This window comes from Zootoca vivipara, chromosome 3 (assembly GCF_965207765.1).
Source record: "Zootoca vivipara chromosome 3, rZooViv2.hap1.1, whole genome shotgun sequence".
In the NCBI taxonomy this organism is placed as follows: Eukaryota; Metazoa; Chordata; class Lepidosauria; order Squamata; family Lacertidae; genus Zootoca; species Zootoca vivipara.
This window is the reverse complement of record NC_142586.1, coordinates 89,319,143-89,342,566: the sequence shown is the minus strand read 5'-3', so window position 1 is coordinate 89,342,566 and position 23,424 is coordinate 89,319,143. Positions and strand designations below refer to the sequence as shown.

Below are 23,424 nucleotides of genomic sequence, written 5' to 3'. Positions count from 1 at the left end.
GGCCCTCTGCCTAGTTCCCTGCAACTTGTCTTCTCGCAACGAGGGAACCGCCAGAAGGCCCTCGGTGCTGGACCTCAGTGTCCGGGCAGAACGATGGGGGTGGAGATCTGAACAATGCCTTCAGGTTGGGTAAAAGGCATGGGAGGGTGGGATATTTAGTTTGTATTCCCCCCCCTCTTTTTTTAGATGTAACACAAAGTACTTTTTCATATAAAACTCGATAACATAAATAAATAAAGCAGTGCATAGCACATTGCACTATTCTAACCTAGTACGTTGACAACAGAAGTTAGGCTATCCCTGTTCAGATAGGGTTGCAGCTGGGTCACCAGCCAAAGTGGATGCAAGGCACACTGCACCGCTGAGGTCACTTGTGCCCCAAGAAAAAGTAACAAACCCAGAAGTACCTCCAAGCTGTGCAATTGTTCCTTCAGGACAGGCTGAATCCTGCCTGTCCAATGTAGGAAGCTACCCACTAACAGCTGCTCATTATCTAGATTATGTTTCAGTTTATTGGCTTTCATGTGATCCATTACAGGAGCCAGGCACTGGCGTAGCATATCCACTGCCACTCTTGCCATTGTAAAGGATAAATAGAGCTGTGGATCACCCTGGTCAGCAGTTTCATGCAGGTGTTAAATAGCATGAGGGATATAAATAACCTCAGTGGTACCCTGCATTGGAGGCTCCATGGGGCCAAACACCCCCCTAGCACCTTCTACTGAAAATAGCCATCCAAGTATTATTATAAATTATTTTTAAGTAGTAATAGAACCTCCACAAAGTGGAACTGCTCATCCCCAACCTGGACAGCTATCCCAGAAACAAGGATGCCAAGTTGAATAAAATATTGGGGGGGGGGCAGAGGTTAGCCCCCCACTGCATAATCAATCACATGATGTGGCACGCACACACCATTTGAATGGCAATGCCTATCAACTTTGGGGAGGACCAGTCCCCTCAAATATATTATTAGGATGAGGCGGAAGGGACCTCGGCTCCTAGGAGTTGGCTCCTACGCCCAGAAATATACAAAAGAACCAAGAGGGCTATTGCTATTTGGATGGGATTTTGTTTCATACTGGCAAATTATGGTTGACCAGACTTTTTGCGATAAGAAAGGTGATGGGGAAATGTACTGGAAAATGTCGGGCAATGCTTGTTTTGACATGTCTAACTTCCCTGAAAACCAAATAAATGTTCATTAGATAGCTAACACCATCTAATTTTCCTGCAAACAAATCAAGATCAATGCTCAATGAGCAGGTCACCTGGAAGCACCTGGTGGCACACTCCCTCATCTCTCCTAACAAAGATCATCATACAGGATGGACCAAGCTGGTTTTCATTGCAAAGCTGTTATTAAACTCCAATTTAAATGTATCCAAATAACATGTTTTGAAATGATTGTTTTAAGAATTCAGTAGAAAACGTTTCCTTTTAGGAAAGTGATGACATTCAAAGAATGATATTTTCAATGGCTTAATTTTTTAAGTGTTTGCTTTTCTTTCTGGATTAGGTAGAACACACAGTTCTAAATCCAATGTGGAACCACTGAAATATCAAAGGTACTGTATGTCTAATCATAGGAGCCTTGTTTTACAGGTCATACAGGTGAACCTCAGAAAATTAGAATATCGTCGAAATGTGCATTTATTTCAGCAATGCAACTTTTTTTTCCTTTTAGTTTTTACAAATGATTTCTTTTGGAAATTCCAGAGTAATAAAACAAATAGTTATAATAATACAAAAATAAACATTGCTATTACATTTCATTAATTACATTCCATTTATAATTGACCCGCCTAACGACAAATAATTACAATTACAACAAATAAAGGCTTGACATATCTTGCTTTGCATGTCATGCATCTATCTCATATATTGGTTTCACCTTTTAAGTTGCATTACTGAAATAAATGCACTTTTCGACGATATTCTAATTTTCCGAGTTTCACCTGTATATTGTGCTGTCTCTGCAGAAAGGATACATATTTATTTTAGTGGTTTTACAATTTGAGATGGTTGCTGATGACCCGAATGGGTTGGAGCAATGTCTCTCATCACATGATGGATGCAGACAGCAAAGAACTCTGGGAGGCAGGCATAGTCCCCTCAGTTTTTTCTTTCATATTGTTTTTGTCCTGGCTCTCCCTGATCTCTTATTTCAGTTAAGTTTTCCTATTTTCAGGTATTCTTTGCTTACTTATTTTTCTGATGCTTAAATGCTATTAACCCACCTGATCAGAACTCCTTAAAACCCTTTCGGAATATCAGGGAAGGGCTCTTCTTGAACAATATGGGATGGGGTACAGGGAATGTTGTGAGAAAAGAAGAGGAGAAAATGGAGCTTTTTTCTGTGAACTTCCTTAATGTTATTTGTCATAGAATCCAATCCTAATATTAGAGGAGTCTCTCTTTTGCATACACACACCCTGACAGCCCTACACTTTAGATTTTAAGCTCTTTGCTGTTTTATATTTAACATTTTCTGAAGACCTTTTGCCAATAAAGAGGAAATACATTGTTTTCTTATCTAGCTCTCCAGCATTCGCTACAGATTTCTATCTAGCTCCTAATAGAAGAGAGTTTTCAATGCAGTTGCAAGGAATTGTGGATGGACTAGAAAACATTATTGGTAAGTAATCCCATTCAAACAATGTGCAGTGCTAGGTGTAATTTTTATTATTTAATTAACATATAGTTTGCACTGGTGAAGCAGAGAAAAGGAATAAATTGCCTGTTCTCACAATGAAGGAATGTAGGAAGTGGGGTCCCCCAAGTATCTATATTGGGACCAGTGTTTTTAGCTTATTCGTAAGTTTCTAGAGATAAGAGTGAGATCCAGTTTCCTGATGACACCACATTGTTGCAATAAGCTGCAAATGGATGTTGTCAGGGGGACTCCCTACAGGGAGCCTCCCTCCAACATCCTGACCAGCACTTCGCCCAGAGACAGCACGAGCAGCTAGTCAGGAGGAGGGAATGAGAAAGGGAGCGGAATGGAGAGAGGGCTAAGTGAGGCGTCTGAGCCCTGGCAACGCTATGGGGAACAGAGCGTGCAGGAGGGGCTCAGAGATGCATCAGAGCCTTGGCTGGTCGAGGGTCAGCAGATGAGGGGCTCAGCGAGACCTTGGAGCCCAGGCGCCACCCCAGCCAGCAAGAGGGGAGACCTCTCCTTCCGGCACCCGAATTGAGGCGCACGGCCACACGTAGGGCGAAGGGACGGCGTTTTGGGGTGGCCAGGCTTTTATGCTGGCTGAAAAGCAGACGGAAGCCATTGCCGGGTTCTGAATCGGACTAGGCGGTCATGTTTTCTGCTATCTCTGCACTGTAAATAGTATACACAATAAAACTCTTAAAGACAGCTCGGACTGGAGCATCTTTACTTGAGAGTAGCCGCAACAACCCCCAATCAGATGTCTTCAAACTTATCTGAAGAAGTGTGCATGCACACGAAAGCTCATACCAATGACAAACTTAGTTGGTCTCTAAGGTGCTACTGAAATGAATTTTTTTATTTTGTTCAAAATTGATGAAATTAAAATTTTATTTTTATTTAAAATAGTTATATACCAGTATATATATCTCCCTGTTTCGTAAGAGTTTATTGAAGTAAACTGAATTGATATTTCTGTTACTGTTGCAAAGTGTTTCTGTGGCTTGCCCAAGTTTCAAATACTGTATAGGTTAATCTGTGGGGGTGGGGTTGCTGATTTATATTTCTTTAGAATTCATACTCCATGCCCAGGGCTAGTTTCTGAGTTTATAAATACTATTGTATTATCTCTTATTAGATCAAGTTCTGCCATTTTCTCAAGATCCCCAGCTGTCGATCTTCACAACTCAATCTTTACATAAAATAATGCAGCCTTCCATGGATCCTGAGCCAGGACAGTATTTAGCAACATGGCCAAAGTGTGATCTCATTCTAGGAACAGATCCAGATTATCAAAGCAAAGTATGTTTTTATGTTCCAGAGGATAGTGTGTAAAGACAAAATCACATATAATCAGAACAAACCTGGAACTACCCCTGTGTGACCATCCCTGCTTTTCTGAAGCTGGTGTGCCAAGCAGGGCTTGCTGCCCATGAAAGGCAGAGAGCGTTTAAGCTCTCAGCTTTGCTTACCAGGCTCTGGGAAGGTCTCATGGGATTTTCCCAGAGCCTGTGTGAGGCTTTCCTAGAGCCTGGTAAAGGGGAGCGCTTAAAAGCGCTTTGCTTTTAATGTTGTTGCTCTCAACATTATGTAACTCCTGGAAGTTTGATCTGGTTAGCCTGTTTGGGGCATTGCTTTCGTTTTATCTTAATCTAAAAACTAATATTTTCCTGTACACCTGGCAGAATTCCCCCAGTACCCAGAAACTACATTGTATTGCTAGTTCCATTTTGCTGCTTCAGTTATAGACGTGATATGGCATTAGAAGAATTAATATGATATTGCCACAAATCTAGCCCACATATGTCTTATTCTGACAACTGACAAATATATTGGTATTTGGTGAATACCGTATATAGCCAATTTGCAACTAGTAATGCAAATAAATATGCACAAAAATTCAAATGGGGGTTGATTGTCTACTCTTCACTCAGAGGACCCGGTTTCCAAAATGTTCCAGCAGCAATAGATGATCTATTTTATTGGATTATGTGTGCATTAGCTAAAATAAGTACAGATTTGCAACCATGCTGTTTCAGTTATGTATTACTAACTGGCCGTGTTTTAATGATTTTGCACTGAGTATGAGCTTCAGTGGGCCCAAGGAAGACATTGGGCTCACATTCTCTTTTCCTCAAACAGCAGGGAGGAGGACTGTACCAGCTTTAGCTTGTAATTTAAGGAATCTCAGAATAGCATTACATTTGAATTAGCTACCTGGGCTTTCTTGATAATTACAGTATCGTTTCTCATGTCACTAAAACATTTTGGCTTGAAATAATGTGCCTTTGACTTGTAAGTTTATCATCTGTTTCCTGTTTTACTCTGCAGGTTCTGAAGCTTCTGTCTCTTCAAAGTTGTTCACTGGGCCGAGTAGAATCTTACAGCAGAAACTTTTTAAATTATTGCAATATGGTTGATAAAGCAAAAAATACAACTGACGCTATATTTTCACTAGATAGAGAAATGTCTACAGCAGAGTTCAGAAACATTCTGGAAAACTATACCGCTGATATAAAGGAGATTGTATGTATGATTACTGAAAAGAACATCTGTATGTTTAAGGTCCAGAGCTCCAAATTTCAAAAGGATTGCCTCCCATATTTTGAAGCTCTCATTAGTATAATTCTTAGCTGCTTTTATGAAGTAATGGATGCAAAGAATGTACATCTTGTAGAAGTAAGTATTTCAGTGTTTTATTCAATAAACCTTTAGGATAAATGCCTTATATGAAAAAAAAAATCACTGCCACCAGTGCAAATTAAAATTTTGCAAAATAGCTATGCCAGTCATAGAAAAGACTGAGAAATCTTTGGAAACGTAGGATAAAAGTGTGTGTGTGTGTGTGTGTGTGTGTGTGTGTGTGTGTGTGTGTGTGTGTAGAAGAGATGCCCAGCCAGAATGTCTTCTGTACAGCCTCCTGCCCCACAGACGTAAGCAAATCTCACTGGGAACCACTACCTTCTCACCTTGGGGGCAGCTACCTGGCTGCAGTCTCTTTGCTAGTGCAGGTGTTGGGAGAGATTGGATTGGGGATGAAGCTACTCTAATATTAACTCATTAGAAGACACTGCTCATTATTTGTTATTGCCCCTTATACGCTAACCGAAGGAATCATTTTCTAAAACCCTTGTATGTTCAAGGAAACAGTCTTTCCCCCATGGAGCGAGTTAGTGGTTACTGAATGACTCCAAGGCATTAGTGACTCAGAAAGTACCCCTTTCTGCATTGGCAGCAGGGAATATTAGGAAGATGGAATTGGACAAAATAGCCACGGGGGAATTTGGAGTGAGGGGAATTTGGAGGTCTAGATCTGAAGTACACTTTGTGTAGTAGTGGAGGCTCCCTGGTGGTAGTCTCACCAGAAATTGAGGATTCTGTTTGTTTTTAGTAGATGCCTTGATTTATATTTAGTATTTGAAATTGCTTGTGTTTCTATGCTTTTGTCATGGCCTTCAGCTAGCACAATAAACTTACTGAACTCAGTATTACCTAGCAGGTTGGTGAGACTCAGCAACTTGTTGCAGCAGGCTAAAGTGGAAAGGTGAGCATTAAAAGGAAAGTATTGAATAGCTAGTCAGAAGTCTAGTAACGATATAGAGCTAGTGCACAAAGTACTATTGCTCAGTGTGCCGAGAAGACAATCATGTCATAGTCAGATCCATTACTTTTGAGAGCTCAATTCCCTGTCCTTTATGCCCCAGTTGAGATTGTGGACTTCTTAGATAGATCTATACTTAGACACTCATATGAATGAATGAATGAATGAATGAATGAATGAATGAATGAATATTCAGCAGCCTATTGGCTTCCAGAACCATTTGAGACAGAACACCTTAATGATTAGTTGTATTTTAACATTTTAATTTATTTAATGTTGTTTATGTTCTAGCAGTGTACATTGCCTTGATTTTTCATGCTATAATGGTTACCTATATAAATGTTTCAATAAATAAATATACTGTCTGCTCCCAGGAAAGTGTCTTTGGATTTGCTTGTTGCAAATCCCTTTCCTTTCTTGAAACTCTCACCCCCTACTCACAAACCTCTGGGCCCTGCCTCCATATTGGTGGAGGGTATATAACGGTATATTGTTACATGCCACCCCAATATTGTCAAGTGGTAGCAATATTCAAGGGGGTATAGATACTCACCCAGGGTCATTTTTCTGTTGTGAATTCAGGGCATGGAGGAGGCTGTTGGGTTTTAAGATACAGGGCTTATTTTACACCTATATACACCTGGATCTACATGGAGAGGAAGAGAGTCCGCACCATTACATCTCTAGAGTGTCTCTCCTTGTTTCTTTCATGCCTTCAGCCAGCTTGAGTGCAGAGTAGCCAGCCATGCTCCCCAATCTTTGGGTTGTAGCTTCTCTAGTCAGCAGCCAAGATGGTTTTGCCTACTTCCTCCTTTTTCTTCCCAGCAGTCTAACAATATACAGGTATTCAAATGTTTTATTAATATGTCATTGCATTTAGGTCATCAGGACAGCAATTGCAAAGCTGAGCAAAGAACTACTGACAGTGGATGAATTCATTGAACATTTGCTATATCTCCAACAAATTTCTGAAGAACTACCAAAAATAAAGATTCAGTATAACAGTCTTTCTGAGCTCTACTTCATTTCGAAAGACTATGACATCTTTCTTCCACTTGAGCAACTTGCTCTCTATCAGACTATTGTGCGAACACTCCAGAATCTTCAGTCAACTATCCTCATTTGTGAAAAAATGAAGGATGATTATGTTATAAAGTTCAATGAAGGATTGGCAGAATATATTGACAATCTTCAGGCTGAACTGAGGGAATACAAAAACAAAGTAAGTTACTAGTGAAATATCATTTTTACCTTGTTTATAGTTGCAGAGGAATGAGACCAAAGCATAGGAGCATTTAATTTCCCTGTTAGCTCTGACTGCATTTTTGTTTTCGGAGGTAGGTGTTGGTAAAATGAGAAACTAATTAAATTAGACTGTGCCTGATGTAAAATATATTAAGTTAAACAGAGACGTGATGGAAAATAATCTTTGGAAGTGGACCTGCCTCTAGCAAATGGTAATATGGAAGCTGTGTGATGGACAGCTGCTTTAATTATACCACAAAATTTTCAAAGTTTTCCCAAACCAGACTTAGAAACAAACTTCAGCAGCTCATTAGAACCCAATTCAAAACCAAGGTGAACCTCCAATTTGACTAAGATTTTTATCCAAGATGTATGAAAATTCCTGGCTGCCCCCTCTTCACCGCATTCTTGGGATTGCTTTATCATTTATTTTGTGTTTTAGGTACGGAACCCTGTCCTCCTCCTCAGTGAAACTTTGCCTAAGATGGCTAATGAGATTATTGAAAGCCTAATAGAAGAAGCAGCTGATATTAGTGAGAAAATACTGAACTATGCAAATTACCAGACTATTTTTGACAGTTCAGTTAGTGAGATGAAATCTGCTTCCTTGGAAAAGATGTCACATGGAGCTCAGTCCGGAGACTGTCAGAGGGCAACTGCTGAGCTCTCTGAAATTGAAAGTGATCTAGTATTGCTTAAATTGTTGTGGGATTCAAGGCAGGAATGGACTAGGCTTTTTTTTAATTGGAAACATGTGATTTTTTGGAACCTTGATGTGGATTTAATTCAAAGAGATGTTAACAGATTCATGCAGATTGTACAGATTCTGGAAAAAGGTAAGAAAAAAAGATAATTGCAGTAGTTATGAATTAACTGAAATAAAAATGGTTTATTTAGATATTAAAAACTTGGTTTTGAAATGGAATAATGGGACTTCCAGTCTACTGCCAGCACTAATCGGTGAAGAATCCTCGAGCTCCGAGGTTCCTGGCTCTGTGAGGGAGGGGGAGAGCCACGAGAGCAATGCGGCCCCCCAAAAGAACCCCAGATAGAGCTTTCTGGGGGCATGAGAGCTCGGCTGCGCCCCAAAGTGACTCCTTTGTGGAGTCAGAGTCACGGGCACCATTTTCGAGTATACCACTATGAAGGTTTATCAACAAAAGGCTAAATTGCCCAGTGTTTTCACTGTGTTAGTTTATTTTAACATAAGAGATAGATAATGATGACATAGCAATGTTCTGAACAAAGAGAACAAATCATATTGTGCTTGCCCAAATGTGTCCCTTGGTTAGTTCATTGTGACAAACTGCAGACTGCTTTTTAAACTCCAAGGAATGATTATTTGTGAGATAAATAAACCTAACTGCATGTACTTCTTGATTGTCGTGACTATGTCAGATATTAGTTCAGAATTTGGATGCCACCAGGGGTGCCAACTTGCCTCCCACATTGAGAGTGCATGGTCACGTGATGTGCCATGTGACACCACCCGGCATGTGGCATTTCCACGCTTGCTCGTCCCAGCCCCGACCTGGGATGCCAGGCTGCTGGGCTGCAGCTAGAATGAGCGAAGCAAAGATTGCCTGCACTCATCCCAGCCGCCACCCAGTTCCTGGGCTCCTAGGTTGCCTGCCTGTGAATGGGACGAGTGGAGCAAAGATCTCCCGTGCTTGTCCCAGCTGCCGCCCTGCTCCTGGGCTGCTGGATGGAGGCTGGGGCTGAGGCTGGTGTGCGTGGAGGGCGCCTGGGGTGGTGGGGGATAGCAGCCCCCTCAATATTGGGGGTGCTGCCCCCTGCCCCAAAACATTGGGGGAGCTGAAGCTCCCTCCGCCCCCTATACCCAGCCCTGATGGATTCCACATTCCTTGTAAATAGAAAATAATTCAGAATGTTATTTGGGAAAATAGAATAGCTATGAAGGCACCCATGAAAAAAAGACCAGAAAAAGCTCGCAAAAGAAAGGAATATTTTTTGAAATAAACTTCTTTATGAAAAGTGTTTTGATGTGTCCATAATATTTTCATATTTTGAAGGCTTGCCAGAAAATACTATTTTACCAGCTATGAAGAAATCATTGTATGAGTTCAAGGAATTTTTGCCTATCATTATATCTTTACGGAATCCCCATCTTCAGCCGCGGCATTGGGAAACAATACACAGTATCGTTAACCAGACAATTATTGGGGATAAAAGACTGACCCTGGATAAGATTCTGGAATTCAATGTAATTGCATGATTTATAATATAAAAGTATCATTTATTATGTTGTAGAATACCCCCCTCCAGTCCTCTAGGTTTTGTAGTCTCTTGGGCATTCTTTCAAGTTTTACAGTTAATAGATTTACGGTACTGTATCTATTTCATTTTAAAGTGGCTAGACAACTAGCATATTTGTCTTGCCTGTATTTGTTGGGATCAGTTCAGTTGGTCTCTTCTTAGATATATGGTTCAGGTCACTGGATATCTGAAATGGAGCCAAAAAGCTTTGAGAACCTGCATGTCCCTGAGGCTTCTAATTAAGTCTCTTCACATGGTAATTGCGTGCCCAACCGCAGAGTCCTCCCCGCCCTCCCCCAGGTAGCCTGGCTAACAAGGGGATATGAATAAATGGACACCACAACTGTCTGGAATTAAAAAGGCCACAACTTGGTTGATTTCAGAAGTAGCCATTGACATAATTAGATACAAGGTGAGGCCATGCTGAATTTTCAGCCTGTGGCCAGGTGCCCGACTTTTCAGTGCAAAATTCAGAATTTTGTGTTGGTTGTACATTTTGAATAATTTCTATTTTTACTATGTGCATGTGTGAGTCCATCATTCGAAATGGTAGTAGCATGGCAGAGGACATAACTGTGAAGCCACAGGAATCAAACTACCATTACATTCTACCCAGAGCACAGGAATTCCAATACGGATTTCTGCATTAGCCTCAAGTCAAACAGGGAATCTTGAAAGTTACTTTCTTTGTGAATACATTTTCTGAATATATATTACAGTTATTCCTTTAACAATATTTATCTCTTTCTGTATACTAGCAGACAAAAATGTTTCTAATTTTTAAACTTTTAGCTGTTTCAGTATAGAAAAGAAATAAATGAAGTATCTGTAACAGCGACCAATGAAGCAACTCTTGAAGCGATGCTGAAAAAGATAATTGATGTTTGGTCCAAAACTGAATTTCATTTATCTCAATATCGCACTGAAACATCAGCTACTTTGATTATTTCATCTGCTGAAGATATAATTGCTTTGTTAGAAGATTCTCAAGTGACAATTTCAACAATGAAAGGTTCTTGTTTCATTGGTCCAATTAAGGTAAATCTTACTTGAGATGTTTGAATATAGTTTGTATTCAGTTATTCAGTCATACATAGTTACTTTCTGTTTTGGAAATCCAACATCTCCCAAAATGATTATTTAAAACAGTAATGTTTGAACTTCCCAGATGGCCCTAACATTAGACCCATTTCACATTTTTAAATTATGTATGTTTTTTTATCTATATAAAATTTGTTCATCTATATTTTTATCCTTCTCTATTGTTTACATTTCTTTTGCATTCTGTCTCCAAAAAATGATCATGACACTACATGTGTGGCCCGCTTGTTACTCACTTGTAAGTTGCAGTCCACTAGTTGAACACCAATGCTTTAAATAATTACGATTCTTAATTAATTAATTAAAATTATACTGCTTGTTATGCAAGCATCTTCAGGCAGTGTACAAGAGTAAAAAATACAAAACAAATACAAAATATACAATAATATTAAAATTAGAAGACAATCTGTAGTCAGATCAATTTAAAACTACAAAGGTAGGCATCATGAACCAGCAAAATCCAAGAGAAATAAAAGAAACTTTCAGCATGTGTTGGAACTGTAACAGAGGCTTTTCTGTATTTTACGTACCACCGCATAAAAGGCTGTCTTCCTCATAGTTGACAGACCTGCAGCTTGTGGCACAACTAGGAGGGTCTCTGAAGATGATAGCAATGTGTAGTCAGGTCTATATAGAAGAAGGCGTGGCTTCAGGTAACCTGTCCTGAGCTGTTTAGGCAGAGCTTTTTTCCAGGCGAACGCCCCAGAACTCAGTTCTGGCACCTTTCTAGTGCATTCCAGAACCTCTTAGATGGGTGCAATTGCCATTCTAAGAGAAAGAGAGAGGCATTCATATTGAGTTCTGGCACCTCTTTTTCTAGAAAAATAGCACTGTGTTTAGGGACTTGTACAATAATATCTCACTCGCTGGATCATCACCTTGTCATGGTGAATGGGCTAGCACATTCCTATGTCCCTTGTGAGCGAAGCCGTCCGGAATTTCGTACTCCCAGCAGGGTCACCCAAGATGGTAAGGTCAAAGGGAAGGAGCTAGACAAAGACAAAGATTTCTCCCACCTAGGCAGTTATCTTTCCAAGGGTCAACATTGATGCCAAAATCCAGCATTGCCTGAGCTCTGCGAGTGCGGATTTCTCCCAATTGAAGTGCAGAGTGTTTGAGGACCGGGACATTCACAGGGAAACAAAAATGCTTGTTTACAAAACTATTGTACTACCAACCTTACTGTAGGCTTATGAAACATGGACAACTTACAAACACCATCTTCAACTTCTCAAAAGATTCCATCAACGGTGTGTCCAAAAAATCTTACACATCACTTGGGAAGACAGGCAAACTAATACCAGTGTACTGGATGAAGCAAAGATCACCAGTGTTGAAGCAATTATTCTTCAACATCAACTTCGTTAGACTGGTCATGTTGTGTGGATGCCTGATCGTCTTCCAAAGCAACTACTCTATTCCGAACTTAAAAATGGAAAGCGTAATGCTGGTGGTCAACAAAAGAAGTTTAAGGACTGTCTCAAGGCAAATCTTAAAAAATGCAGTATAAACACCGACAACTAGGAAACACTGGCCTGTGAGCGCTCCAGTTACCAAATGTGTCATGGACTTTGAAGACACTCGAACTCAGAACGCAAGGGAGAAATGTGCTAAGAGGAAGGCACGCTTTGTAAATCCACACCGTGATCAACTCCTGCCCTGGAACCAATCTCCCCACTGTGGAAGGGTGTGTGGGTCCAGAATTGGTCTCCACAGTCACTTACGGACTCATTGTTAAAACCGTGTTTTATGAAAGACGATCTTACTCGGCTACGAGTGATCGCCAAAGAAGAAGACATTAATATGAAAACATTAAACCTGACCCATTAACTAATTGGCAGCCAGTGAAGATCTTTTAACAAGAGGTTACATATCCATGGCTAGCCACACCACTTGGCAACCCTGCTGCTGCATTCTGCAATACAGGGAACTCCCAGTTTGCATGCATTTGGGACGTGTGTGATCGCTAACACACACTTTGGTTTTGGTCCCAGAAGGGGGCGAGGTAGGGCACAGCAGGCATATGAGCTTTCCGCCAACGCGTTCAGTGTGTCACAATTCAACCCCTGTGCAAACGGGGACTTGCCTGTATTGCAGCTTCCACACCATGCATAAGGGTAGCCTTAAAGAGTGCATTGCAGTAATCAAGCTATGAGGTTACCAACCTGTGATGTTGTGAGTCTGATTGTGAGTTTGATTTGCTAAGCCATGTTTATAAAAGAGGATTATATGATATTGCTTCAGTTTATGATTATTTTGTTTTTATGGTAGAGTCTTGTGGATGCTTGGGATCGTAAACTAAACCTATTTTCTTGTACTCTGGAGGAATGGTTGAATTGTCAAAGGAATTGGATTTATCTTGAGCCAATCTTTACTGCTCCAGAAATAAAAAAGTAAGGTTTGGTCCAGCAGTACTGTCTCACCTATACTGAATAATTAAGATTTCATATCTAAGCTAAAATAAAACATGAATTTGTTCATCATATTTTTTTTTCTAAATCTGGTTCTGAAATGTATTTGGTACTATTTTGGTTTGGTGGGAACTACAGTGGGGCCTAATACACTTGTAATATTAAACGAAACCATGGCTGAAGATGAATGAGCAAGCATGTAACAGTCAGAGATGGGGAATCCTTTTCAACCTGAGGACTAGATGAGAAATACTCACCTGTCCACCAGTCAATTGCCTTATGACATCAGGTGACAACTTCAAAGGGGCTTGCTGTTAATGCTTACACAGACAGCAAACTCCTTCGGAACCACCAAACCGCTTTGTCTATCTGCAGATTCAGTTGGGCTTCAAATTGTGCCCACAAATAGCCATTTTTCCTCTGCAGACTTGTAAAGCTGCCAATAAAGGGAAAATGTCCATTTGTAGGTGTGGTTTGAATCCAAACCACACCTGCAAATGAGCAGCTTCAAATGAGCCTATTGTCACCAAGCCCCACTTGCTGAGGAACAATTGGGAGCATACTTTAAGCATTTGATTGTTTCTTTACTCCACACCTGACATCATATATAACTTCAAGTATGTGACAGGTGGACCTGGTTAGGGGGAAATGGCCTTTCGGGCCAAAATTGGATCTGTGCTGGGCCCAATTAGTCCCATGTGTCAGCGGTACCCCACCACTGGTATAGGTACTGAGAGCAAAAATGGTTGCTACTTGGGTTCTCCCCTGGTCTTGCTGCTGCTATTGTGCTACCCAGAGTTAAGACATGATTTGGCTTTGAACTCAGGCTCACTCCCAAACCAACCATGATTTACTATGGGTGGAAGGCTATCACATGGGTTATATCACCACCTAGTGTCCAAGTCAGAAAATGTTCAGAGTTGAGTGTGCATGTACTTCACATCATCACTCAGTTCATTTTCTGGCTTCATCTGAGGTGAATCTAGACAGCTTAGCTTATAGTTGGCTTCTACTTCTTGTCTGTCTGTGGACTTTGGTTTCCTTTTCTTTGTGAGTTTTGTTTGTCTCTGTATGTTTAATGTGAGAGTACCTTTCCTAGTGTTTATTAATTCCTAAAAGGCCCCCAAACAACCCACCTTTTATTCTGCAGTTCTCCCCCAATGCTCCCATCTTGCTTCATTCATCTACCTTGTTGCATTATCCTGGCTTCCCTTTTTTTCTGAGTTCAGTGGCCTCTTGCCTCTCTGCCCAGGTGTTTGTCTTTGCCCCATCCAGTCCTTGCTCCAAGAGTCCTCCTTTGTCCTGTGGGACACACTGTTAATTTAGTGTTACTGTAAGTGTGTGCTTTAAATACAGACTATAGGGATAGTGTAACTGCTCCATGGAGACAAATTCATTGTTCTACATTTTATGCTTTAAGAATATTTGTGGTTTTTTTAAAAAACAGACAGCTTCCAGAAGAATCAAATCTTTTCTCTCAATGTGATAGCAAATGGAAAGATATCATGAAACGTACAGAAGATCATCCAAATGCTCTTAGGGCAGCTACAACACCAGGAGTTTTTGAAACTCTGCAAGCTAATAACGCACACTTAGAGAAAATACAGAAGGCTCTCGAGGTAAACGATACTAAGTTTTTTAATTGCAGTGGAAGCAACCCCCAAAAGACCTATTTGAAGTGAGGTATGGGCTGTTGTTACTTGGGCCACCAGAATGTTTGCACTAAGATCGGGAGTTTGAAGGACAGTCCTTCAAATGTTGTCAGTGAAGAGATTAACTGCATCTGATTCCTCCCCTCTCAGAAACAAAAGGGGTGAGATGTCTGCTGAAGTAAAGAGTTCCAGGACTTCTGCTGTGGGGAAGTTAGATTTATTTCCCTTCAGGAACAGATAGGGGAGATGAGCTGTGTAGTTAAAGACAAAGGGAAGCGGTTGCGAAGTAGCACACTGTAGCCAGCAGGATTGAACAAGAGTGCCATCCTGCTGGGTGATGCTTCATGTTCCTGTGGGGAAGCATCGCCTTAGGGCTGTTAGGATTGAACCCTCCACCTGCCAGTGACAAGTTTATGCTGAATTGTGAAATCAAGATTGGGAGATAATGCAGGTAATGCTTTGCCGGCAGCTACCATAGTCTCAGTTGTGTGAGTAGGCCCTCAATGAACCTCACACAATTGCAGAGCATGCATATAGTTGCATGAATAAGCCTCTGATTTCTTAATGGGGTAGACTAAGGCTAGTTCTTTATTCAGTCCCACAGCCTCAGCCTGGCACCATGTATGATATTGGCATTCTTTCACATCTGTTTCAACAAAATCAAAAAGAACATATGGCAAAGACAAATGAATGGGAGGGAATGAGGAAACTGACATATATGAGGAACACGCTCCTAGAGGATGAAAAGTGTAGGATGCTGTTTTATAGTTTCATTTTCACTTTATAATTTTTAGTCAAATTTTGTCTTATTTTTAATTTTGGGGACAGGACTATCTTGAAGTTAAACGTATGATTTTTCCAAGATTTTATTTTCTCAGCAATGCTGAACTTATCGAAATATTAAGTGACAGCAAAAATCATGATGCTGTGCAGGTAATATTTAATATCACATACATCATACTTTTTTAATGTTTTTACATATAGTTATAGGCGTAGTGTTTATTATTTTATTTTGCTTAACTTATTTGCTGCAGCCTCATCTTGTGAAATGTTTTGCAAATATAAGGAAGTTATATATACGCCCACAAGAACAGAGACCTCCAGTGGTTTTAATGATCGGATCTGCTGAAGGGGAAATTCTTCTAGTACCAAAGTATGGTATACAATTATTTTTAATTCTAAGGTATCAGTCATAATTCTATAATCCATATAACTTGTTCCATCCCTGCAAAAATTTCCACTTACACACCAGAACTCCCTGCCATGTGCCTCCTAAATCTGTTCTGAGTCTTCCCCCAACCTGCTGGCACAGATGTTGGCAGGGCACAGGGCACACGTGGGGCAAGGAGAGGAGGAAACGATCCATTGCATAATTGGAAATCCTTGTACTTACCGGACAAGTTAGTTGGATACCACTTATACATTTTCAGGCAATTTGTTGTAGTATGCTTTTTTTGAGCTTGTTTATTCATAAGTATATGACTAGTTAGATTATCTGAGTGATCTGTTATAAGTTTCTAGCTGGTGCAGAGTGCTGATTGGCCAGCAAACAGAAGATGGACAGAAATGAGTCTCTCTTGGTTCAAATAGAAGAATGTAAGGGGGTGGAGGGACGGAGGGAATGTGACTTCGAGATTTTGGGGTTTTATATTTTTGCTTGCACACCTCCTTTGCAGGGCTGTGCCCTAATAAACCTAATGCACCAGCCTGCACTGTAAGCACCAATGATGCAGGTGTTTGGAAGGAGGCTCTATCCTGACTGCTACTGCCTCCCTTTTGAGTTTTTAAAAAATCAAAACCCTTAAGGACTGAGTGGAAAAAGAGTAGAAAAAATACATTAATGATGTGTTTTTTATTAAGTGTTGAAATTTCAAATACTGTCTCATAGGCATGTTCGTATTAGAGGTCCTGCTGAAGTGTGGCTAGGAAATGTTGAAAATACCATGTATGAGATGGTAAGAAAGTAAGTATTGGTAAAATAAAAAAATTCCTTCAGTAGCACCTTAAAGACCAACTAAGTTTTTATTTTGGTATGAGCTTTCATGTGCATGCACACTTCTTCAGATACAGTGAAATAGAAGTCCCCAGGCACTTATATAAGTATTGGTGTTAGAGAAGTTACATAAATTTGTAAAATTATTCATTACAATAAAAGGCAAGTAACTTCATCCTTTTTCTTATTGTACATTTAGGTTTATAATTAGGTTTGAAAGCTGCTGCAGTCATGGCCTGCTTAGTTCTAACACAATTCTTTTCAATATACTGGCAGTAAGGTGTTGGCAGAGCAGCAATATTTCCTAGCCCTTCTAAACACATTCCCTTTGTAGTGAATGATGGAGGCCATTATATGGTAAATCCAGAAGGTCACATGTATAATTCTGAGTGAAAGCAAAATTGTTAGTTCTTATGGTGTCAGATTGATCTTTCCCAAACTTGGGTCTCCAGCAGTTTTTGGACTACAACTCCCATAATCTGTAACCACTGGTCCTGCTAGCCAGGGGTGATGGGAGTTGTAGTAAAAAAAACAACTGCTGGAGACCCAAGTTTGGGAAACCCTGATTTATACCCTGATCATTAGACACCATCTGAACCAACAAGAGTTGTGTCTCAGCAGTTGGGGGCAAGTTTTTGACAGGACTGTGATCATTTTGGATGCCAGCCTGACATGCTGGGCAAGGGCCAAATGGTCCAAGGTGTTTGTTCCACCACAGAGACACATCAGCTAATCAGTCTTCTATGAGCTAACCGGTTGGTGATTCAACAGTTTGCAGAGATTATGCCTCTTTGGTTTATGGTGTTAAAACAGACAATGGAATAGCCAATGTGCATACATTCATCACAGCAGAACAAGGTCCATGTCTCCCCAGCAGGAATCCACTTTACTTATGGAGAAACATCAGAAGTCAGTGAAAGGAACAACAATGTCCAGGCAGACTGGGTTAAGCAGAAAGCCATTACAGCACAGAGAGTGGAAGCTGAATCCAAGTCCTCAAGTAGTCCATAAACAAACAAATCAAAATGTTGTAGTTAGTGAAATACAGCCAGCATATGAGATAAATGTTACCATAACTTAAAGTGATTGCTGCTACAGAATCAAGCTATTATAGAAACTTCTGAAGGCAAAGCCCTGACACCCCCATCCCCAGCTTTGTGGCAAACTAGAAGTGTTCAGTTGTAACATGAAGAAATATAGAACATTCTGTCAGCATACCTAAACTGAAGACAACTATGGCAGTTTTAGGACCATCTTGAGAGAATACCTTATTTAGATATTTACTGGTTTATTGCCATAGAGTCCAAATGAATTATCCTTTATTCACAATTCTCTTTTGATTTTGAACCATGTTTTAAATAGGTACAAGTGTAATTATATAAAACAAAGCTTGAACTCATGATTACTATTCTTTGCAATTTCGTAAAGTTACGATGTTTTTAAATGAAGATGTAACTAGACACTACAAGAGACAACAAATTGTGATGGCTTCATTGCTCTCTTCCTCACCTCCTTATAATTCATATTTCAACACAATGATGTCATTGCATTGTACATTGCTGCACACCCTTCTCACACTATTTTCTGTTGCTGGCAGACTTAGGGCATCACACAGTACTAAAGCCACACTACATGTTGTATCAATATATATATATATATATTTATTTATTTATTTATGAGTATTTATGTCCCACCTAGTAACAGAAGTTATTGAGGTGGCTTACAATATATTTGCCCCCCCCCCAAATTGGCAGCTTTATGTCTCTTGCAAAGTCTAGTTCCATTCTCACTTACATTCCTGCATAATATGCTAGAAAACAGCCTAGTGAATTTACTACAGATGTATTAATTTATTGTAACTATATAATGTACTTTAAGATTTATATCAGTTGGAATCGCAGAATGGACTCAAATGGAATTTAAAGAATGGTTTTTCACTCATCCAGGACAGGTGATACTACTTGTGGTAAGCACACTACAAGATGCATTCAAAAGTTTATCATGTCACTTAACATATTTGGAAGATTCTGTATTTAAAATGTTCTGTAGTAGCACGCACAAGTTTATTTTATGTGTATACACGATAAACCTATCTTGCTTTTGAGTTTCTGTAGGTGATAGAGCAAATCACAATGTTTACTGTTATTTCTGATGAGATGGATTTTGGTGCTAAGGGATGTGGCTTTACATATTTTAGTGCTTACATTCTTTATTCTATATCAGTAGGACTGGAATCAAGAGAAAGCATCTTTTCCCTATAAATGGGAATTGTATAAATTTGGCAATAATTGGTAGAATATAGCAGGCTAAATGGGATTGCACGGTGTCTTTCCTTATAGTGACAACTGGGGGGGAATTCTAATAACATTTTATGAACCATTGAAAAATGTATGTTTCTAATTTGGGGTGGATGATTTATACAGAATGTGGTATAAATTGACAGTGGAATTTGCTACCAAGGAGTGTGGTGGAGTCTCCTTCTTTGGAGGTCTTTGAGCAGAGGCTTGACAGCCATATGTCAAGAATGCTTTGGTGGTGTTTCCTGCTTGGCAGGGGGTTGGACTGGATGGCCCTTGTGGTCTCTTCCAACTCTGATTCTATGATTCTATGAATGTTCAGGGTGTCCCTGGAAAACAACACAATGTTTTGTGTCTAGCTGATAATAAATATCTCTATCATTATTGAAATGGTTGCAAGGTTTTGTTCTAATTTTGGATGATCTGGTTTAGTTTTTGGATCGGGATTTTGGATTGTGGTTTAGTTTTGGGTTCTCTCAAAGCCTGCTCATTCAGAATCCCCAAATCTCCCTGATGCTGTGAGAAATAGGAGAGAAGGGGGAGAGAGCAAAGTTTTTCAATGTTATTAATAATGATAAAAAATAAAAATAACATCAAAATAAGAAATGTAAGGGGAAATGTTGTGCAATATTTAATTTTTAATGCAAATAAGCAAATCATAATTTTGCTGCTAATAAATATTTTCATTTCTAGAATCAAATAATGTTTTCTCGTGCGTGTGAAATAAGTTTGTCAAGTTTGCATGCAAAAATGGAGTTGAAAGAAGGCCGTGATGATCTGATCAGCCTTATAGAGGAGCTAGCAGAGATAGCATCAGATATTCTTCCCTACCACAAGCAAAGCACATTGGAGGCATTGGTTACTTTGTTCATTCACTGTAGGGATGTAATGACTGGACTGATAGATAATGATATTTGTAGCGCTGACGATTTTGCATGGACAAGGTATATCAACGTATCTATTCTGGGCTCTGTTTTTTGGATTTTGGGATAAGATGAAAGGATATTGTAATACTCAAAATAGATAACACTACGTTATATATTATCTGGTTTTTAAAAACACTATACTATAAATAAAAAAGTGCAATCTCAAATTTGTAGTGATAGGTCCTGCACAGGTATTTCTTCCTGTCTTGAGGCTGAGACAGGCCTTACTTCAGAGTGTTCTCATGCCTGAGCAGATTCACTTTTATGTTCCTCACACTAAATCAAATCCTTGCTTGTAGATGTCACATTTTCTTAACCTTATGACAGAACTGTGCTCTTCATGGAATTTTGAACATTTAATGTTATTAATATTGAAAAATCTATACATACTAGCTATGTTACCAATTTATATGCATATATAATTTCGATAAAAAGGACTACATTGTTGACAAAGCTTGTTACACAAATTATTTTATTTCAGGCAGTTGCGTTATGAATGGCATGAGGTCAACCCCTGTAAGGTTATTCAAGGTTATGCCTCTTTTGAATATGGTTTTGAATATCTGGGCTGCTCTCCGAGATTGGTTATTACTCCTCTCACAGATCGATGTTGGCTAACCGTTACTGGAGCTCTTCAGTTGAATTTGGGGGGCTGTCTTTCTGGTCCAGCTGGTACAGGAAAAACAGAGACTGTCAAAGATCTTTCAAAAGTAAGCCCTATACATTTGATATCAATATGTACTGCCTTTTATATACATAGTATTTTCCAGATATGTCATAATAGATTTATGTTTCTGCAGTTGCATCTGGGAAGACAGAGTTGTGGGTCTTAATTTCAGGTACAGTGTGAGTTTACCAATTCCCATCAACTTCTGCTCACACACTTTTTCTAGTAAAAGTAGCCAGTCTGATAATTAGCAAAACATTCTATAGCTGTATAGTCACAAGCTCTTCTCCTCAACGAGTTTTGGTAATGTTGGCTGGGTTAGATAGCTTTATAATTTTCAGTGTCCTTTTGGATTTCCAAATGTTAGAACCTTTTTATTCCTATTTGCTAATGGGTTTTCATGCTATGCTGCTATTTTGGTTATTATTAATAAAATACATGTTACTCAATTTGGTGTGCTTATTTGGGTAATGCCTTGGTTCTAAAACCAGTGTCTGGGATCTCTTTGGTCACATTGGCTGATGTGTAATTTGGCTTATTTTGCCTGAGGTTCAAGAATTTTACCTCTTGTTCCTTGGAATCTTAGGGACATGTGGTGTATAACCTGATAATCTCTTGTTCAGAAGCAGCCATGATGGCACTACCTTTGTGGGATGATAGGACCCTAGGATTCACAATAACTTCTGAATTCAACAAGAACAGCACTGAACTGTATTTTCGGTTGTGCTGGGCTTCTTGACAGTGGCAAAGGCCCAATTTATTATGGTGGACGATGAAGTCTTTGGATTGGGTAGTTCCTCTTGCATGAAACTCAGGCAGGAGCAAAGAATTGTGCGAGATAGGCTGATTCTCCTCAGTTTTTTCCTCCTGTCCTGGCGGAGCAGTTCGATTTCCCCTGGCTCTCACTGTTTTCTTGACTTCTGCTCAGCTAAGTTCCTGTTTCCTTTTCTACTCTACTGTTTTTCTTTGTTTCCCTTTCGTATCCTTTCAGTCTCTTCGTCTCTTTTCCTCTGTTGGGGTACATAAAAAAGAAAAAGTTCGCCAACTACCTTGTATGTTCTACTGCTTCCGATTTCTGTGATTTTCCTCTTATGACACAGTTGCTTTAACTGCACTTGACTTTTAAATTCAGAAACACAGCTCTTTCCACAGTATTTGTAAAGTGTAAAATATCAAAATATAAATGGCAAAGCTAAACTGAAGGTATTTGATATTTTTGTATATTTATCAGTTGTTAAATTACTCATTTGTAAACAAATATAATTGCTTCTGCTCTGAAAACTTTTTTCATTAGGCCTTGGGGAAACTGTGTCTTGTCTTCAACTGTTCTGAAGGTTTGGATGATAAGGTACAGTAGACAATTTAATTTAATATAGAGTTTAGATCACTGAATTTATTTTTTAAACAAGTTTGCTAACAATATCAATAGCGCCTTTTGATCATGTTGGGAAACCCAATCTTATGGGTGTTCTTTTCCTTGTAGTATTGCAATAATTGACATACTGGTGCAACTAAAGCTGTTTTGCTGGGGACCCTGCATCCCTGAGATTTTGATAGTGTTCAACAGCTTTCCTCTGACCTTAGAAAACTTTTACCTAATAAATTATTATGTCGCACTGCAGTCAGAAATCACATCTCCCCTGCTAAAAAGTAACATGAAACCTCTGTGTAAATTGTTTTCAGAATTTTAAATGATGAATATTTGTAATGTAGATGCTTAAAATTGAATTTCAATTCAATCTGAGATTAATTTTGTGTTTTGAAATTTATTTACACACACACACACACACATATGACCAGTGAGATTTTCCCGTTGAGAAATGAACTGGATCACCTGAGAAAACATCTTTCTTCTGCCTAGTATTTTGAAGAAATTTAATTCATTTGCTTGACTTTCATAAGTAGCATTCCTCTTCATGTGGAACAGCATTCCTGTTAAGATACAACAGGTGCTCACTCCCTGCTCTTTCCAGAAACTCTTGAAGTCTTTTTTGTTCCATATAGCAACTGTTTTTTGTGTTTTCTAGCTGTTTTTATTGTACATCGCTTTGAGACATTTGTACAGAAGGCATTTGATAACTGAAGGGTAAATAAGTCATCATCTTGGTAACTTAGTACCTAATGAAAATCTCTCCATTTTTTTTAAGGTTATGGGGAAATTATTATGTGGATTAGTTCAGTCTGGAGCATGGTGTTGTTTTGATGAATTCAACAGGATTGATGTAGAAGTTCTTTCAGCAATTGCATCACAGATTCAGGCAATCAAGGCAGCTAAAGATAGTTGCGCTGTCAGGTATATCTTTTGCAAGTAGTAATACCTTATGTCCAAACTACTAACTAAATGCAAATGCATGTAACTTTGCCCCAATTTTAATTTTTTTGGTAATGAAAACAAGCCATGGAAGTAGAAGAAGCCTTTAGAAATCCTGTCTCCAAATGTGGATGAGTTTCCTTGTACAGAAAGTCCTTCAGTTACCCCATTCAGTACCAGGGAGCCCCCATACCTGCCCATCCCCTGTCCCCCCAAAACAGTACTTCTGTCTTGTCAGGATTCAGCCTCAATCTGTTAGCCACTATCCATCCTCCAACTGCCTC

The 23,424-nt window shown here is 39.4% G+C and overlaps 1 protein-coding gene across 1 annotated transcript in view; it reads left to right on the top strand.

The window, feature by feature from the left end:
- Positions 1 to 23,424, top strand: part of DNAH14 (dynein axonemal heavy chain 14) — a 134,568-nt gene that overhangs the window by 20,476 nt on the left and 90,668 nt on the right. Inside the window, exons 12-29 of the mRNA XM_088667057.1 lie at positions 1,520 to 1,568; positions 2,541 to 2,638; positions 3,798 to 3,961; positions 4,991 to 5,338; positions 7,141 to 7,482; positions 7,948 to 8,341; positions 9,539 to 9,729; positions 10,575 to 10,820; positions 13,155 to 13,276; positions 14,742 to 14,913; positions 15,775 to 15,879; positions 15,981 to 16,099; positions 16,835 to 16,909; positions 18,818 to 18,905; positions 19,930 to 20,180; positions 20,644 to 20,872; positions 22,124 to 22,177; positions 22,977 to 23,122. Coding sequence (XP_088523183.1) covers positions 1,520 to 1,568; positions 2,541 to 2,638; positions 3,798 to 3,961; positions 4,991 to 5,338; positions 7,141 to 7,482; positions 7,948 to 8,341; positions 9,539 to 9,729; positions 10,575 to 10,820; positions 13,155 to 13,276; positions 14,742 to 14,913; positions 15,775 to 15,879; positions 15,981 to 16,099; positions 16,835 to 16,909; positions 18,818 to 18,905; positions 19,930 to 20,180; positions 20,644 to 20,872; positions 22,124 to 22,177; positions 22,977 to 23,122 — 3,193 coding nt within the window. The remainder of the gene's footprint in view (positions 1 to 1,519; positions 1,569 to 2,540; positions 2,639 to 3,797; positions 3,962 to 4,990; positions 5,339 to 7,140; positions 7,483 to 7,947; positions 8,342 to 9,538; positions 9,730 to 10,574; positions 10,821 to 13,154; positions 13,277 to 14,741; positions 14,914 to 15,774; positions 15,880 to 15,980; positions 16,100 to 16,834; positions 16,910 to 18,817; positions 18,906 to 19,929; positions 20,181 to 20,643; positions 20,873 to 22,123; positions 22,178 to 22,976; positions 23,123 to 23,424) is intronic.